Source organism: Culex pipiens, unplaced genomic scaffold, assembly GCF_016801865.2.
Source record: "Culex pipiens pallens isolate TS unplaced genomic scaffold, TS_CPP_V2 Cpp_Un0002, whole genome shotgun sequence".
Lineage (NCBI taxonomy): Eukaryota > Metazoa > Arthropoda > Insecta > Diptera > Culicidae > Culex > Culex pipiens.
In genome coordinates this window covers 636,222-656,663 of record NW_026292819.1, presented here as the reverse complement: position 1 = coordinate 656,663, position 20,442 = coordinate 636,222, and the positions used below count along the sequence as shown (strand labels likewise).

Genomic DNA, 20,442 nt, shown 5'->3' with positions numbered 1-20,442 from the left:
TGCCGTGGACTGTAAGACGGCAGCCACCTCCAACACGCCAGGGTAGAGACCCGGATGGAACCTGCCTCAGGTCCAGATTACGCCATGCATCGCCCGACGGCCTTCCCGGCCGGTATTGGATTACTCCAGAATATCCCGGTGCACAATAAAACTCGCGGTTAAAGTGTAAAAGCCGAATTATATTTAACACTTAACATTTATTGCTGTACAAATATACAAAAGTGTACGGGCAGAGCCCGTGGCCTTCCAGGCCGGTCCCCAGGACCTAACTCAATCTAGAGGGTCAAAAATAGTAAAATTACGCCTCCATTTGGAGATGACCCTTAAGAAGGTTCATCCCAAATCCATCTCCCGAGAGTACTCACTCTCCCTAATTGTGTCATCTCTTCCATTATATTCCGTCTAGGCTGCGTAGATTGTGTTGGTTTAAAGAGTTAAAGATCACCAGCACAGTGGCCAACAGTGCTGCAATGACCAATACGCACCAATTCCTAGGGTAGGGTAATGTGACCTAAATTGGACCCAAATATCCTTTGCCTCAGTCCTAAACAGATAGGGTTATCAGATCTTCAATCTTTTGGGCTTGTTGGAAAGGTCTTTTGATTACCTATCTAACGATGGGTCGCATGATAGATCCGGACAACTTTTTCATCAACATATTTGAGATTCGGCCTCTAAAATGTGTACAAATGACACTAAAGTGCTCATAACTTTATCAGATCATAAGGTTATCAGATCTTCAATGTTTTGGGTTCATAAGAAAGGTCTTTCAAATACCTTTCTTAAAATGTATTATCAGACGGGTTTTCTTACAAAACCACCCTTTTTACAATTTTTCAAACTTTAGCAAGAATCGTTTTTTAGCATAACTTTTGAAATACTTAACAAAACTTCATAATATAGTTAATATAGGTCTTGTGGGACCCTAAGACGGATCGAACGAAACCAGAACGGCCCAAATCGGTTGAGCCAGTCCGGAGATAATCGAGTGCATTTTTTTTCGGTGCACGGACTTACAGACATACACACGCACAGACATTTGCTCAGAATTTGATTCTGAGTCGATAGGTATACGTGAAGGTAGGTCTACGAGGTCAAATTAAGAAGTTCATTTTTCGAGTGATTTTATAGCCTTTCCTCAGTAAGGTGAGGAAGGCAAAAACGTTACTTAAGGTGGCTTTAGGTGGTTGGTGTCTTCCTCTCATTTATAGTGATTTCAATCCCCCTAAAGTGTCCACATGTTTATGTATCTCTCCTAACGTTCGCAGTACCTAAGAAGTCCGAATAAAAATAAGTGATGAGTAAAAAAACAGACTACCTACAGACTTTATGTCAAGATTAAACAGACACGGCCTTTGAGGAAAATGGCATCTCTCTACACGGCTTTTTCGTGGCGATCAGACCCGACCAGTTGAGGTTATGTGAATTTAGACCATTTTTTAAACTGCTTTGTAATTTAAGATAGGTAGGTCAGATTTTGAAAATTCTTACTCTACCTAAAAGGTCTTCCTTGAATTTAAATAGCAACTTAGGGGACGTTAAGACGGATCGATTAAAACCATTCCGGCCAAAATCGGTTGAGCCTGTGACGAGATATTCCAGTGACATTGATTTGGTACACATGTCTACATGCAGCCAAACACACAGACATTTGCTCAGCTGGTGATTCTGAGTCGATATGTAAAAATGAAGGTTGGTCTAGGAGGTCTAATTAAAAAGTTCATTTACCGAGTGATTTTATAGCCTTTCCTCAGGTGAGGAAGGCAAAATGGGTATTTTTTTAAAGTGCGTCAATATTATCTGAATAGTACTAACCTGGGTGCTGAATAGTGGTTCGCAAAACGGCCTCAATTTTGAACTGTCAAAGTGGAACCAATTTGCTGTTTGCCAAAAGTAGAGAGTATTGTAATCGATCAATAAAAATTGTTCTTTTTGCAAGAATAAAAAATGTGTGGCTTTTGAGGACATGGAGTTGAAGTCAAGAAATCTTAAGAAAGTTGAAGGCGAGATCGTATTTTTTTATGATTATAATAGGAAGTTGTTTATGGAGTCGATGCTTCCATCCAGAAGCAGTCTTTATTGTTTAATTCCGTTTGAAAACCTATTTGTTTTGTGAAAATCTTCTCTGTTTGTTGGATCAGTTTCGATAGAATTAGCGATGTTTTTTTTTGCTGGACCAGAAAAAGCTGCAGGATTCCAAAATCAGCCAGGAAATTTATAATTTATAATACTATCGGCGCAGTTCTTTGACGTCCGTAAAAAAGAAAAACCTTTTCAATCCGATCAAAACTTGAAAACACACAAAAATTTTCCAGCAAAAAATGTCAAAAACTAGACAAGATAAAACACATACTACGGATAATAAAACAGCTAATTTACCAGTAAGAAAAAAGTCATGCTTGTGCTTGAACAGCCTCCTATTTTGTAGATGTAAACAAAGTGGGATCATTCGAAAAGCATTCTCTCTATTCATCACCCAGGTACTAACCTACACTTTTACGAAGACACCAGATCGATAAGAAAGTTTCTTCCGAAGATACAGATTTTCAAATATTTACATACCGCTCCTACTAAAATTGTACAAGCAAACCAATGCAATGGCTAATGACAAATGGATTAGTTTTTGTTCCTGATCACGAATCCAATTTTTCGATATCTCATGATGACGATCCCTTCCATTTTCGAACATTCTAAAAAAGACGTGCTTTTCAATAATTTGCAGCCTTTGCAGCATTGGAAATCCAAACAACTCTCATGATAAAAAGAAAAATCCGAAGCGGAACAAAAACAACAATAGGAATGCAAAAATAAAACCGCATAAATGCATGACGGAGAGAAAACGTTCACCACGTCGTTCTGGGGCTGATGATCAATTACCCTAAACAGCCCCAACAGGGTTAAGGTTAAATTGCAGGCAGCTTAAAGTGCAATGTCAGTTGCAAGGTGGAGCATTATTTTGGGCAAATAATCGCCGGATTGAAGAAGTCATAGTGAAGAAAATTAATGTTTCGATAGTTTTTTTTTTATAAATGTATTTTAATTTTTGGTTGACAAAACTTGTACAATATTTTTGAAATAAAAGACGATTGCAGGACGTCTTACTTGTACAAGTAAATTTATCATTCGTTTGATGGCCAACAAGGTAGAAAACCAGCTAATAATGCACCAGTTGAAAACAGGTTATGTTAAAACAAAATTTCAACCGAAAATTCCCATGTTCCAGCGGTACGCACGCGTCCATCCAAAACAACAACAAGCTGTTGCTGCAAACAAGACAAAACATGGACCGGCATTCGCGTGCATGCGCAATTTATAACGGAAATCCGGACACAGATTTTTCAATTTCGCGCGTTTTCAAACTCACCTTGCCCGAGTGGCTCGAGCGCGAGCGCATTCCGCGAGTTCCCTAATCTCACCTTTGCAGAGAGAGAGACCTCGGTCGCGAAAAAGAAAGTGGAATGATATTGCGCTTTTTTGTTGTTGTTGTTGCTGCGGTCGTTCGCAAAAATATATTGTGCTCGCTCACGATGCACAAATCAAAAGTGTCTGTGACACATTTTAGCGAACTTTTTGTTTATCACACGCAGACATCATCTTGATCGTGGCTTGATCGTGTGGGAATTGAGAGAACAACAAAAAGAAATGAAAAGATGGAGGCGCCAACAAAGAACGGAATCGGAGCAGGGTGCCTCTTTTGAGAGAAATTTATTTTAGAGAGAGTGAGAGTAGAAATGTAGGGAAAATTATAATGCTGAAAATAGATGCACACAACTAATCAGGGGCAAGGGAAATTTGTTTCTTTTGAGTGTTTATTACATTTTAATGAATGAGGAGGAACGTTTAGATTATAGTTCGTCCAAGATTACAATGACAGAGCGAAGTTCAATTTAAATTCATAACTTTCACCGCAAAAAAAAGGGCCGGTTTTTGGGTATTAACAGCAACAGAGTCAACAATCAGTACGAAATAAAATCATATGTTTGGTATCAAAGTGTAGGAAACAATGACTCATGCAGTGCGTGGCCGAATGGTTACGCTGTCCGCTTTGTAAGCGGATGATTCTGGGTTCGATTCCCATCTGCTCCAACCTTCCATCGGATGAGGAAGTAAAATGTCGGTCCCGGCCTTGGTTGTTAGGGCCCTTAAGTCATTCCAGGTTTAGGAGTCGTCTCCATGCCATAAGTACAAACAACACACCAAACCAAACCTACTCCGGTGGAATCGCTGGCGGCAGTTGGACTCGCAATCCAAAGGTCGTCAGTTCAAACACTGGGATGGAAGGTTCCTTGGAGTAGAAAGAGGTTTGGGTGCTCTCCCCATTCAAGCCTTCGGACTCCTAGGTTCGAGCAGAAACTTGCAATAGAGACCACAAAAGACTCGGGGGTCGTTAATGTGGATGGTTTGATTTGATTTGACCCATGACTCATGTGAAGATGTATTGAATAAAGGTAAAAGGGCATTTTGTGTGTGTGTGTGTGTGTGTGTGTGTGTGTGTGTGTGTGTGTGTGTGTGTGTGTGCAACCAACCAAACGGGGCCACGCGGCCTCTTCTTACAAATTTAGTTGTTTCCATGTATTTTTTTATTCTATAGGGTAGAATAGTCATCAATGAGACACGGGGAACAATGATAAAATGGCTCTCACAAGTCGTAGTTTCAACCAATCAGGTTCATGTTTGGGGGAAAGGTGTATCTACTGGATACACGTCTGCTATAATAGTGGCTTTGGTTATGGACGCTCCCTTGAAAAGTTATTCATAAATGTTTGATTCTGGGGTGTAATAGTAAATTATGGACAAAAAATACTTTTTCTTCATATTTCTATCGACGTTCCAAAGGGATTGAGTTGGCCTACAATGTCCTTTCATTAGGTTTGACCAAAATTTAGAATATACCCAGAATCCAGGGCTGTCTCATTGTTTCCCACTCATTTTAGCCCATGGGTAACAATGAGACACTTCGATTTTTCTTCATTAAACTTTTCAAAATTAATGGAAATCTTTCAAAAAAAATGAACAGAAAGTGATTTTTGGCATATTTATAGAGTTTTAACTTCATTAAACCAAACATACAAAGTTTTGTGGATTTTACAAAATTTAAATACTTTTTAGTATAACTTTTGTTAATGAAAGCTTCAAGTTGGCAAAATTGCTTTAAAATGTTCAAGGTAAGTCACCTGCAATGGAACAATACAAAAACATGATGTTTTACTAGAAAAGTATTGATTTTCGTAGAGTGTCTCATTGTTCCCCACCTGTCTAATTGTTCCTGCCAAGTGCGTCTACAATGAGACAGTTGGATTGCTCTGGCTGTAGAGGTCGGATCGATCTCATATTTTGGTCAATGCTAGAACACATTAAAAGCAAGAAAATGCAACAAAAAGCTCATTAAACCATGCTGATGAAAAAAATAGAAAAATCGTTGAAAGTTGAAAACCAAAAGTGTCTCATTGATGACTACCCTACCCTACATGCAAAAAACTCCTCGCATAGGCATTTGGAAGATGTTAGCTCTGCCGAGCTTCGGTGACCCATTTTTACGCAGGCTAGCCGTGCGCGAGGTACCTCAGCTTGAATCGACAAGCCTCGCCCTGAAGAACTTTTGCATCAATCGGATACAAACGTTATTCAGAACATCCGGATCTTTGTCAACCAAACAATGACCATTCTATGCCTTGTCCAGAAGTTTGGTTGAATTTGGTTGCCGGAGTCCCGGGCATGTCCGAGTGTCATACGCGTTCTGACCTGTCATAATGTCCCTTTGGCTAGTTGTCGCACTTACAGCAATTGTCAAGGTATAGCCTAGATTGAAACTTATTTCATATAAAGAGCGTGCACGGAGTTTTGTCGGTTTTTATTGAATATCTCAGGATTGAAATCGAATTTTGGAGATCTGTAAAGGTCAAAATTGAGGCATTCAGAGCTCCCTTTAACTTCTGCTTGAGAGACAGAATCCGCAACCATTAGGCCACGGAGCCGGTGAGCATCTGAAATGGTAGTGTATGCATGAAAAAAAAAATCACTAAATTGAAAAATAAACTATTCACATGGTGTTTTCCGTTGTATTTATCCAACTCGGTAAAACTCGTTTAATTAAAGGTACGACTTGTGCTAATAAAAACTACTACCGTTACCTATGCTAAATCCCTGATTTATTGCAAGATCCCTCGCGAATACCTCCAATTGAGTCCACAATTGCATCCGATATATATGGGTCACTAGTGGCGGTGGCGGCCGCCGAACCGTCAAAGCCCCATCTTCCAATTAGTCTAAACAACCATAAAATGCTACACTTAAAATCGGGGGGCGGTAATCGATTTATGGCTTTATGTTTACTACCAAACTAATGAAGAGTTGGACCTTCTTCCTCGATGGCCGGTTGGTGGCCTTGAGCGGAGGAAAAAAAACATGATAGAAGAAGAAGAACCTCTACAACGAGCAAAAACATAAAATTAATAAACGGTAAAAGTGTGGCAGAAAAAAAAACGAAGAAGAAGTAGAAGGGAAAAAAGTGCAAAACCAATTAGAAAGCAGAACAAAAGCCGACAGCCGAAGCACTGAACAGCAGCATTAGTGATAGCACTCTAACGAAGGCCGTGATGTACTTTAAAAATACTTTCCCTATGTTTCGCCCTTCCAGCGTTGTTGTTGGTGTTGTGGTTTCCCCTTAGTGTACGAGGTGCAATAAATATTTTTATCGTTTTATGATGTTTTGTTTTCGCGGCTATTTGCACGTCGTCAATCTTGCACGGCAGTTTTCCTCACTTTTTTTTTTGCTTTGCTTTGCTTTTAGCTTTTGCACTAGTTAAGCGGACTACATCAGCGAGAATAAAAGCATAAAATGACTCTAGTCAGAGTCCAGTCCACACCTGGCGCAGAGGAATAGGGAAAAAGTTCACACGGAAGTACCCTGGTGAACGATAAAAGAAGAAATAATTCTTCTAAAGTGACTGAACAAAACAAAACAAGGAAATAAAAAAAAAGTGGAAAGACCATGTGGGAAACCAGAATGCATTTCCAGGGAATCTCGGCATGGAAATTTACCGTTGCAGGTTGCACTTTCTTCGATTAACGGTTCCATTCCAGTGAGCAGAACGTGCCCCTCTGGCGTGTGTGGTTTCTTAATTTTGGTTTTATTGTTTGCTTCCTGTCGTTCTCTTGGGAACAATCGTTCAAAAACACTCCCAACAGAACTTTCTAAAAGCGGTTTCGATTGGCAGTCACTGAGTGATGCACTTTTTGGAGATGCATCAGGCCAGTGGTTGAGATGTCCGTGGTCCGGTTCCGAGCGAAGGCCTTTCCAATTTTTCGGCAAGAACCGGTTTGCAAAACGACAAAAAAAAATAACAGCGGTGAAGTTCATGGCCCGGCTTGACGTTGAAGACGACCTTTCACTTCTCTGCATAATAATTTTTTGAAATTGGAGCATCACAATTTAGCGAGTTAAAAGCATTTGAGGTGGCTTTTTCTGGGTTGAAAATTATCCTCAATGATTTCTTCTCCATGTCTTGATGTCTTAAATTTGAATTACTATTATGTTTAAAAAATAAATATCAAAAATAATTTAAATGTGAGCAGTTCCTCTACCAAACCAGAAATGATATTTATTTGTATTTTTTATTTGGCTCAAACTTTGTGGGGGCCTTCCCAATGACCAAAGAAGCTATTTTGTGTCATTGGTTAACCGATAAAAGTCTCCATACAATTTTGGCAGCTTTCCATAGCAAAAATGGTACGCGGTAACTTTTGAGTGAATTTTCTGATCAATTTGGTGTCTTCGGAAAAGTTGTAGGTATTGTTGAGGACTATTGAGAAAATTTTTTTTTTACAAAAACTCAATTTCCCAAAATGCGTATTTTACGATTTTTTTTCAATTCAATTCTGTTTTATTGGTGAATAATCAAATTAGCATTTGTACTTTTTATGTGCCTAACAGAGTTTTTGTGTTAATTTCAGCTGTCTGTTGTGTCATAATTCGTTTTAGAGCATTTGTTACTATTAAATGATGCATAAACAAGAGTAAGTTTCAAAAAAACTTACACAATTTACGTATTTTTTTATTTTCGAGATTTTTTTATACGTTTTAGATGACCAAAACCCGCAACTGTTGAGCCATAGAGAAGTATGGTTAAAAAGTCTGCCACCGAGTTATGATTTTTTGAAAAATAGTGATTTTTGGAATAAAACGAAATTTCATACCAAAAAAAAATGTATCTAATTTTTTTATGTAGAATTGAATTTGCAATCGAAAAGTACTTAACAGATTTTTTAAAAAAGGGCTCCGTTTTCAAGAAGTTTGATTTTAGCGAAATATATGCAGTTTTCCGAATTTTAAAATAGTGACTCACTCATCCGTTCTTGAAAATATATTTTTTTAAAAGGTCGGAAAATTTTCCACAAAATTGTCCTAGAGACATTGAAGATTGGACCTCTGGTTGCTGAAATACAGCGGTTTAAAGCAAAAGAAACAAGAAAATTTAAGATTTTTAAATCTCGCTTAAACCACTCACCATTTTCTAATGTCGATATCTCAGGAACGAATGTCCGACTTTCAATGTTAAAACATGAAACATTCGTGAAAACAAATGACCAAATCTCACCAAATAATTATGTTTAGCAGCTTAAAATGTATGTATAATGGCTCCAAAACATATTTTGAAAAATATTCAAGTTGTGTAGAGATAGCACGGTCTGATCTTCACTGTATTTCGAATAAAAAGTGTCAACTAAACACGAAGTTTCGAAGGTTTTTGTTGGATATGAATCAAGTTGAAATCAAGATTTTTTTTTTGGGAACTGTGAAGGCCAATCTCAATATGACTCAATATGCACGTACGGCAATATAGAACAAGCATGACGATATCACTTGAAAAAAAAAAGAAAAAATATGCAATAAGGCTTCATTGACATTCCAAGAATAAAAAGAAAACCAATCGCTCCGAAAAAATTCTCAATATGCGATCATAAGGAAATTTTTAGATTTACTACATTCTTGCATGTGCAAGCTAATAAAAAAAATAGGAAATACTGCAACCAACATGAAATTTTCCAGATTCCTCCAGCTCGGGATGGCTGTTTTCTTAAATTAACATACGGCTTTAGGATTCAATTATGAGGAAGGCACTCACTACCTTAAGGTGGATTAAGCAAAGTGTTTTTTTACTTATTTATTTTTACTTAAGATATTAAGAAGAATTTTTCATCGAATAGAATTCTACAAGAAATGTCTGCGTGTTTAGTCAATTTACTGCTCAAATCAAAACTATATCGAAAAGTATTACATTTTGATACAAGTGCTGAAATGTCGCTCATTTCAGTGCTGAATAGCAAGGGTCCTGATTTTTGGTTCAATGTACAGAAACCACTCACTCATCGTCTTTGCATTCGTCGCCTATTCCAACCCGCTAGCATTCATGAGCGAATGAGACTCGCAAGCAGCCAGCGAGTGGCCCGAAATGTTCACTCAGCGTGAAAATATTTGCCTACTCCGTCGCTCGACGACACTCACACACTAACATGCTCAGCGAAGAGCCATTCTCACAAAATGCCAGCGCGGCAGTCTTTTTGTCTTCACGCCCTCAGTTTGCCATCAATTTGAGTTTTTCTTGGTGGTAGTTTCTTTGAATGGTGTCTGTAATGTTATGTAATCAAAATAAACATTGACCCAAATCAATGAGTATAACGCAGCGCATCAGAAAAAAATATTCTCAGTTCGTGATCGGAGAAGTTCGGCCTGCCTGAGCCGATCCGAGAGAGAGAGAGAAGGAGAGTAGAAGAGAGAGTGTTCGTGAGCGAATGGTTGAAAGTGACAAACGGTAGGAATTCATCAGGGCAGTATCGCGTCGCCTGCTATTTGTGCTCGCGAATGGAGTGGTTGATTTTGAGTAATCAGGACCCTTGCTGAATAGTAGAACTATTCTGCCTTTGTATCGAAAAGTATTATTGTTCGATTCTGTTATTTTTGGTTAGGAAAAGTAGACCGTTTCGTCGTCCGAGGATGCCTTAAAGCAAGTAGTTTCACATTGTCATTGAAAAAATGAAATAATTTTCGTATACGTGAATTTTCAAAAAAGCTGTTTTTTTAGACTGTAGCTTTTTTGTGAAGCCCTAACCAAAAACAAACATTAACTAAATAAAGATAAATGCATACCAAAATATTAAAAATAAAACAAGAAAAACATAACACAAGAGAAGTGATTTTGTTCGTAGAATAAAAGTTGCTCAAAATGACCTCTAGAACACAGGAAAAATACAAATTTTCGAAAAAAATTGGGCAGCAGAGGGTTAACAATCTTTTTGTATGGTAAGCTGCCAAAATTGCATTGAGAATTGTATGGACGAACTAATGATAACCGTTGTCCGAAGTGTTAGAGAATTGCTAATTTTGTAGATAAACGTCAACATATTTATTTTTCAAATTTAATTACGATGACCCAATGGGCGATTGTGTAAAATTTTAGTAAAAGTAACATAATTATACCCTTTAATTGCTAACATTCTCACCATGTTATCACCCAAGTCCATTCGCTTCACCAAGTATTCAATCAGCAAATTACCTGCACCATCACTAAACTCGCTGCTCGCGTGTGTGTCATATCATTATCGCACGGCATCGCATCAGCGGCGGCCAGAACGATGCAATTTACTTGTTTCCCATCGGCCTGTAATAGAACATAATGCCGCAGCCGCCACACAATCTTTGAAGATAGCGCCCCTCAAGAAGAGGCGAGAGATGCAATCGCGATGCTTCGCCGAGATAAAACTTCATTACAAACCAGGTTCACACACGCACACGTGGACCGGCTGGACGCCCACACAGAAACCTTTTTAGTGGTCGAAAGTGAGTGAGAGAAAAAAGAGTGTAATTTTCTAGGATGAGGTTTGAAAAGGGCGTACTTGATCTCGTCTTTAAACGGGTTTGAAAAATTGCTGAATCATCAATTTGGGAAGTCAAACGTTGAAAACAAGTTTGTTTACAAAGTCTCATAAGAGTGGTTTTTGAAAACTCACTCGAGACTTACTTGCAACAAGCCGGCGTTCCGTTCGTTTTTCACCTTTTGCTCAGCGACACGAAGATCAATCGCAAACTCACCTATGATGAAGGCTCTTTGGCTGTGGGTATATTTCCCACCTATTCACTTCCCCTTCTTCTTCAGCGTAAGATTCCAATCCCCAGCTGATGGGAGGATCGTTCTGCTAGCAGCCGCCAGGTGCAATTACGCCATCTTCGTACCATCAATTACGGTGCCTCAGGCAGGTTGTACTCACTTACACGCTTTCGTACCCCTCGCGGACCAGCAGCGATTCCAGCGATCCCCTCGCCTTTGATTCTGCTCCCAAACGATTATTGGTGGTGATCAGTGAAGATCAGTGATGAGAAAATCGTGTTTGAGAATTTTCGCGTTCAGCTCTCGTTGGACAGTTGGGTGAAGAGTTCGAGGGCGAAGAGAGTGATTCACCCGCCAAGCTCTTCCCATCCCTGCCCCGGCTTCAACAATTTTGATTGGGCATTTTTCTCTCTTTTCACGGTCACCTAAAGGCTAAAATGTTGAGGCCACGGCTGGCTGCTGGCCGAGGAAGACTTATTACGGCATAGGTTTTTTTGTTGTGTTTTGTGAGACGGTATGGCCGCCTAATACAGTTTGAACAATTTCTTTCGGACCACCCTGGCCGTGGATGTGGTCTGGTAGGCCCCCGTAATTGGAACCGCCAATTGTAGGTAGGTTTTTTTCTGCTGATAGTTCCCGGGTAAGAAGTTAATAGTGTAACTGTGGGGAATTAATTAAATTTAGTGAACTTTATTTAATAAGCCTGCATTTTTAGTATGAAGGCAGATCTTTATCATTAAATTGAAGACTTTTTTATAAAGTTGTTTAACTTAATAAATCATGCGTTATTTTCAACAAATATTTAAAAAATGGGTCTGATTATTTTAGTCAAGAACCCACATTCCAAATTTTAGCCAAATCGGAACAATATTGTTTGTAACTCCTATAGGATCTATGACAAAATAAAAATCGTCAAAATGGTCATCATTCTTCCGTTAAATGGTGGTCTTTTTAACATTCAAACGCCCAAGGCTCCAAAAAAGTGGGAACGGTAACTTCAACTCAATGGTTCTCGAGCATAACTCAACCAATCAAGATGATTCTTCTTTCCAGTGATTTGTTAGAATGTCTAGATGATTCTAGAACTTTGCAGATCTAAATTTGATCAAATCTGTAATTTTTGCGATCAAAAACATCGTTCCAACTGAAATAAAAACTGGAAAATATTAAAAATTTCAAAAGATCTATTTATGTTTGGAGAAAATAAAAAACTGAGGCAAGAATTAATGGTTTTTAAAGAATATTAAAATATTCATAATAATTTTCAGTTTAAACTTTTTTTTCATGTAACCAATATTTTTTTTTCATTTAACTAATAAAACTGTTCATGTTTGAAAAAAATTATACAGTTGTAATTTATTGGAAACGATAGCCTGTTAGTATAACACTTTGTATCAGGTTAAGGAATGTTTTGTAAATAACTTCTCAAAGCACTTTTGAATTCTGATAAAATTGGTTTGACCTTAACTTCTGTTGGTAGATTGTTCCCAGGGATCTGACACGCATGCAGTTTCCTGAAGTCCTCGTCAGAGGCGCTGTCAATATTGTTTACGTGTGGTTTTTGAAAAGATCGTATGACATAATTACATAAATTTTGTTCCCAAATTATGTTTTTGTTAGTTTTCACTGTCTTTGCGAGTTAGTTACAAGTAGGTATTACGTTTTTTTCAAAATTTAACATTTATTAGATGAATAAATCAAAGTTCTGCTTGACTATTCAAGCAATACAACATAACGCAACACAACACACTGAACTGAACTAATCAACTAAATAGCTTAAGTTTCCTAGAAACAAAATAAAATTAGTTTGATCCTCGGTTTGATCCGTTCTGACTGTTGGGTTAAAATTAATTACGCTTTTAGAATACTTATTAAATTTCAGTAGAAAATTATTGAAACTAGCTGTAATTTAACACCAATGTGCTGATTTGCCAACATTAGGTTCTCGATGTAATTAAATGGTTCCCAAGTTCAAATTTGAGATTAAGCCTAGGATTAAACGTAAGTCTTTTTAAAGAAAAAAAGACTGAAAAAAGGTTTTTATTTTTGTAATTTATGTCCAATGCGCATACGACCTTTTCAAACGCCACGCGCTGAAAACTTGGTTCGATCTTGGTTCGATTTTGACTTCACTCGCTTTATATGTGGATGACAGTCGTGACGTATCCGTGATTGTTCCAGCTTGAGATTTCGACAATAAGTACACTTTTCTCGACATAAACTTCAAAAAAAAAATTGCACGGCCTGATTCTCCAAACTCTTAAAAAACAATCTTTATTTTTATTAAAAACTTATCTTCTGAGCAACTCTCTACCAAATCGGCTGATTTCGACCATTTTTATTTTTTGTAGTTTTTTATTTGACTCAAATTTTGTGGGGCCTTTCCTATGACCAAAGAAGCTATTTTGTGTCATTGGTTCACCCATACAAGTCTCCATACAATTTTGGCAGCTGTCCATACAAAAATGGTACGTAAATATTCGAAAATCTGTAACTTTTGAATGAATTTTCTAATCAATTTGGTGTCTTCGGCAAAGTTGTAGGTATTGTTGAGGACTATTGAGAAAAAATAGGTACACGGAAAAAAAATTGCCGATTTTTTAATTAAATTTTTTTTCACAAAAACTCAATTTCCCAAAATACGTATTTTTTTATTTTCGAGATTTTTTGATATGTTTTAGGGGACAAAACCCCGCAACTTTTGAGCCATAGAGAAACATGGTCAAAAAATCTGCCGCCGAGTTATAAATTTTTGAAAAAATAGTGATTTTTAGGAAAAATCAAAATTTCATGCAAAAACTAATTTGACAGTTTTTTTTAATGTAAAATTGAATTTCCAATCGAAAAGTACTGCACAGATTTTTTGATAAAAGGCTCTGTTTTCAAGATATAGCCACCGAAAGTTTAATTTAAGTGAAATATTTGCAGTGTTTCGATTTTTCAAAATAGGTGTGGCTATATCTTGAAAACAGAGCCTTTTATCAAAAAATCTGTGAAGTACTTTTCGATTGGAAATTCAATTTTACATTAAAAAATTACGTCAAATTTGTTTTTGCATGAAATTTCGATTTTTCCCAAAAATCACTATTTTTTCAAAAATTTATAACTCGGCGGCAGATTTTTTGACCATGTTTCTCTATGGCTCAAAAGTTGCGGATTTTTGTCCCCTAAAACATATAAAAAAATCTCGAAAATCAAAAAAAAATACGTATTTTGAAAAGTTGAGTTTTTGTGAAAAAAATGTTTTTTTTTAAAATCGGCAATTTTTTTTCCGTTTACCTTTTTTTTCTGAATAGTCCTCAATAATACCTACAACTTTGCCGAAGACACCAAATTGATCAGAAAATTCATTCAAAAGTTACAGATATTCGAATATTTACGTACCATTTTTGTATGGACAGCTGCCAAAATTGTATGGAGACTTGTATGGGTGAACCAATGACACAAAATAGCATATTTGGTCATAGGGAAGGCCCCCACAAAGTTTGAGCCAAATAAAAAAATACAAATAAAATCCATTTCCAGTTTTGGTAGAGAATTGCTCGTCTGTCATACCCTAGCTCAAAATATGACACTTTTGTCCACTAAAACATATAAAAAATAAAATAAGAGTGAGGTAAATATTGTCAATGTTTTGTTGATAGCTTTGCCGGAGACATCATATTGATCTGAAACTTCTTTCTCAAAATATACATTTTCAAATAATTGCATAGCAATAATTTATGGACTGACCCCAATGGGAACTCAATGTTCTATCCACATTAAAAAAAATAAAATGTGGATTTGTGAAAACGTAGAGAAGTTCTTTATTTTGTTTTTATTTCGAATTCAGTCATCCAAAAATCGAGTTTTGTATTTTTCTTATTTTTTAGGCACTTTTTAGTTTTCTTTGCTCATTTTATTATTTCAGGTTGTAATATTAAATCTATAATTGAAAAGGCAATTATGGATATCTTGACAGATAAGTTTTTTGTCTACTATGAAACCATTTCTGTATTATTCGGTATTTTGCTATTTTTAAAGAGTTAACGCATGCGCTGATTATTATATACTATTAAAAATTACCTTTGTCTATTTAGATGGTTCAGAATTGTAAGCATATCTGTAAATAGAATATTATATAATTTTAATTAGATTTTAGAAAAAGTTTTAGAAAATGTGTTGTTATAAAGAAACATCCTTGAAATAAGTTTCATTGATTCTGTCTCAATGTTCAATTCTTTAGTCAGCTCAAATAGGATTAGATAATTTGAAACTTTAAAAAAGTTAAAATTCCTCTCACGGTCCCCTCTAAGCTTGTGTATACACTTTGCAGCACAACCTATAAGCCCCTCGTATCGGGATTCTATCTCGCAACATTGTCACTCCATTTGACCGTCCTACATGGTTCCACTTTACGGGGGACATTCCGTCCATATCGCAACGTGTCAGCCCGAGCAAATCTCGGATTTCGCCGCTGATAGGTATAGCGTTCCATTTTGCATACCTAATTCGTGTGACTTTTCTCGCTTCATTTGCAAAGAAGTTCTCTCGGTCTGGTTCTTGGATCGCCGGCTTAGATCGCGGAGGGGGTATGCCAGGCACGTAGCAGCGATTTGAAGCGAAAACACCTTTATTATTTAACCGGGCATGCCGGGGCAGCTTAGCTTAGAACGAAAATAATAATAATAACGATAAAATGGTAAATTGAGCTCGGGTGGTTCTCCAGGAAATATCAGCTTACCAAGTCGGGCCCCAGTAAGACACTACTGTTTGGAGAAATTTGCATACTGGCACGTCTAGTGGCAGTTCTCGAATAGTTAACAGCTAGGGCAAATAAAAAACACCCTGAGTGTAAATGTAAACTGTTAAAAGTTGTCCCCCCTGAAGGACTGGCCTTGGGGCGTATCAGGAAGTCGCTGACTAATCCGGTCAGAGCTGTGTTTACTAATCCTGGACGTCGAAGCGCGGCCATGTCCAGCCACGTGCTGAGTCAACGTTGCGCTGATTGCTGAATGCAGAATTAGCGCGCTGCATTGTTAGTGGGGGAGAGCGGAATTCAAATGGGATTCGTTTGTGCTTAATTGCTGATTTATTCCAGCGCTCGCAGCGAAGGTTGTTTTTATTTTGCAAACTGGAATTGTTGTGCGCTTCCTTGGTGACAACCTGGAACGTACCTTGTTTGTGCTGATTTGTTTTTCCAATTTGGAAATCATTGTCAGAATAACTATATCATCCCAAGAATTTCGCTGAATATCTCTACACCAATTCCAACTAAATAATTGGATTAGAGCTCCCTCCCCGGTGGGGACAAGCCACGCAGCCAAAACACGAAGCTCAGTTCAGCAACAGTTGCCGGGAATAACACAGAATTGCATCCCCCGAAAATCTAATCAAATTCACTCGAATGAGTTTGATTTATTGGCTCCCGCGATACCCGAAACTAACCTGCTAGCAGGTCGCTCTGGCTGGCAGCTATAGGTTGCATCATGATGATGGAGTCCAGACCAGACTGCAGCTTGTTGTTGAGCTTAGAGATACAATTTGATTGAAGGGTCAGGTGGAGCGTTGAGCGTCCAATGAGAAGGTCTCTTTAAATTATCATTTTGAAAAAAAATTATAGCATTCAATATTACGCCCTTTTGAAATGGTAGTCTCGATTTAAAATTATTGAAAATATTGTTTTCGAAAAGATCTAAAATTTTACAAATGTTTCATAACTTAACATTTTAAATCGGACCATTATTTGCTGAGATATCGACATTAGAAAATGGTGGGTTGTTTGGGTGAGACTAAGAATACATCAATTTTCCTGTTTTTAAACCTTTGCTTTAATTTCTCAGCAAATAAGAACGTATCAACAATGTTCAAAATAGCAAAATATTGAGAATTTTCTCAGCTTATAAAAATATTTTTTTCAAAGTGGGAAAACATGTGCATTAATTTCAAAAATCGAAAAACTGAGACTATTTTCAAAAAAGTTACCTTAAAATGGCTATTACTTGAAAACGGTGCACTTCATCATAATTTTACTGAAGTACTTTTTGATTGCAAATTTGATATTACATCGAAAAATGAAGATGAAAAATTTTTGCGACCAATATTTCGATTTTTTGAAGAAATCAGTATTGGTTCAAAAAACATAACTCGGCCAAAGATTTTTTGCATATCCTGAAAATTTCTGAAAAGTTGGCATTTGATGTCCCCTAAAAGTGTTTTTTTTTTGCAAATCAAGTTTTAGTGAGAAAAAGTGATATTAAAAATCACAAAAAAATTATTACCGTGTATCATTATTTTCCAGAGTAGTCCTTATCCATACCTACAACCTTGCCGGAGACACCAAATCGATCAAAAAATTCCCTCAAAAGATACAGATTTTTGAATTTCATACATCATTTTTGTGGTTTTATCCCTTAGCCCCGAATCCCACTTTCCCGAATCCTATATTCCTGAAAATCATTTCCCCGAAAATTCCACATCCCCGAAAATCATTTCCCCGAATGTGCCACTTCCCCGAAAATCAATTTCCCAAAAATTCCACGTCCCCGAAAATTCCAAATCCCCGAAAATCATTTTCCCGAAAATTCCATATCACCGAACGTCATTTACCTGAATTACCATTTTACCTAACTGTCGTTTTTTCGAATTTATATATACCCGAATGGTTTCAAAAAATAAATTGTCCCTAATGATAACCAAGATATAAAAATTTATAAAATATGAAAAAAACAAATAACCGTAGAAGGCCATTTATAAACCACGCGGACACTTAAAGAGTGCGGGGTATTGAGATCATCCACGTTCCATAAAAAAAGATTTTTTTGTATGGGCAATTATTAGCAAAGGACAACGGTATCCATGTGGTAAGGATTTTGGACTGTATTTTGATTTTCAACGAAATGTATTTTTTGCGAAATGATCCATGTATCGAATCGAGGCTGTCTTGCTATCTTGTCGTTTGTCGTTTTTTGACGTCCCGAGAAAAACACGTTTCAATGTTTGACCTTGAATAAACGAGCACGCAATGAAAACAATAAATTTGAACAATAAACGATTTGTTTGGTTGACCAATCTGTGCTTTGTCCTGAACTTTCGTTAAATTTGGTTGTCGAGGCCCCGAGCTTTAATAAGGACCATCCATAAATCACGTGGACACTTTTGGGGGCGTATGGCGATTGTCCACGCTCCATACTCATTTTTTTCTGTTTGGACAATTGTCCATGTTTGGGATTTCCAAAAAAGTGTCCACGTGGTTTGTGGATAGTCCCTTACAAATGTTTACGGTAGTCGAGCTCTTACTTGTGTCAAACGCATTCTGACCTGAAATCCCTTTGGCCAGTTGTCACACTTACAGCAATTTTCCGGGTGTGTCAAGTCGGTTTTTATTGAATATCTCAGGACTGAAATCGAATTTTGGGTTTCTGTGTAGGTCAAAAGATGAGGCATTGTGAGCTGCACAAAATGGCGTTCTTAACTCAATTTGGCTCAAAATCGACGTACGACAAGCGAGCACGACAGCGACGAAATGTGAACAACAGGTATTAAGCGGCATTTAGATTTGTCCATAATAAATATGTATTTCGCTCAAGATGTTCTCATTCTCTACATCATTTGTCATAGTCAGATTTTTTGTTGGATTCGGTGGAGTCAGTCCTTTTCAAAGATAGTTGGAGTAACTAAATCTCAGAACCCGGAGTTCAAATTCTTTAACTCCGCAAACTCGGAATTTTTTGAACATTTAATTGTGCATGATATTTCATCGATCGCTACTTTCGGGGATGTGGCGTTCGGGGAAATGTCCGTTCGGGGATATGGTCATTCGGGAAAATGATTTTCAGGGATGTGGAAAATAAGGGAAATTGGCCATTCGGGAAAATGTTTTTTAGGGGAAGTCGCCTTTCGGGGATGTGGCCATTCGGGGAAATGATTTTCGGGTAAATTACATTTCGGGAAAGTGTATGTTCGGAGATGTGTCATTCGGGGAAGTGTCTTTTCGGAAATGTGGATTTCGGGGAAATGTCATAGATTCATTCACTCCCGAACAGTCTCTCTTCTACTCTCCTTCTCTCTCTGATCGGCTCAGTCTCCAAACGGCTCAGGTAGGCCGAACGTCTCCGATCACTCTGAACTGAAAACATTTTTTCTCTGATGCGCTGCGCTATACTCATTGATTTGGGTTTGCCTAAAATCAATGTTATCAAATAAATTGTGCATTTATTTTGATTACATAACATTACAGACACCATTCAAAGAAACTACCACCAAGAAAAACTCAAATTGATGGCAAACTGAGGGCGTGAAGACAAAAGGACTGCCACGCTAGTATTTTGTGAGAATGGCTCTTCGCTGAGCATGTTAGTGTGTGAGTGTCGTCGAGCGACGGAGTAGGTAAATATTTTCATGATGTGAACAGTTCGGGCCAATCGCTGGCTGCTTGCGAGTCTCATTCGCTCATGAATGCTAGCGGGTTGGAATATGCGACGAATGGATAGGCGATGAGTGAGTGGTTTCGAAAATCAGGACCCTTGCCATTCAGAAATTTCCAGAATGGGTAAAAAATCTTTAACCGAGTTCTGAAATTTAATAGGCATTCAACATTTCAAATTTGACTAAAATGGGGTTGCAGAATTCGAATTTGATGTAAAAAGTAAGAAAATAGAAACAAACGAAAAAAAAAACGTATTTTGTTCTTGATTCCATTATCCGAAGTTCCATACAAACCTTCGGATATTCGAACTTCGGATAGTCGAAACTTCGGATAATCAAGGCTTTGGATAATCGAGTCTGGACTTTATTTCAACACTGCGATTTTGGCTACCATCTTGGATTGATTTGCTAAATCACTTTAGCGTAATCTAGTCTAGACTGTATGTCAGAAAAGCTAGAAATTTTTTAATGAGGTTGATACATACACTATTAATATGTTTTCCAATCTCTTAGTTTTTATTTTCAAAAATTAGGAAATAAAATATTACCTGAAACCCGTTTTTTTTATTGGAAAATATGCAAAAAGCTACTCATTAAGGGTCCTGATGTTCGGATCAAAGATAGGGGATGCCTGATCTCGCCGAATGAATCTTTGCCGACTGGAGCTCGCAACTATTCGCGAGCGAACACGACACTCAGGCTGTCAGCGACTTGCTTCTCCCAGCGACACAAATACTTCGTGAATTTCTTTGCCCACTCCGTCCGTCGACCCGAGCCACACGAATACGTTCAGAGAGGAGAGATTCTAAAAACACCCCAGTTCGGCGTTCTTTTGGCCTGCAATACCACCAGTTTGTCTTAGATTTATATTTGGAAGGGTGTAAATTGCTTTTAAATGTGTCTTGGATGTTGTGTTAGCAACAAAATTGCA

General features: G+C 37.6%; 2 protein-coding genes across 2 annotated transcripts in view; both read right to left on the bottom strand.

The window, feature by feature from the left end:
- The window catches only part of LOC120417430 (extracellular serine/threonine protein CG31145-like), a 121,535-nt gene that overhangs the window by 62,197 nt on the left and 38,896 nt on the right, over positions 1-20,442 (bottom strand). The window contains exon 2 of the mRNA XM_039579472.2: positions 15,171-15,207. The gene's annotated coding sequence lies outside the window, so the exon portion shown is untranslated. The remainder of the gene's footprint in view (positions 1-15,170; positions 15,208-20,442) is intronic.
- Positions 1-20,442, bottom strand: part of LOC120417432 (uncharacterized) — a 38,711-nt gene that overhangs the window by 8,214 nt on the left and 10,055 nt on the right. The window contains exon 2 of the mRNA XM_039579473.1: positions 16,533-16,614. Coding sequence (XP_039435407.1) covers positions 16,533-16,614 — 82 coding nt within the window. The remainder of the gene's footprint in view (positions 1-16,532; positions 16,615-20,442) is intronic.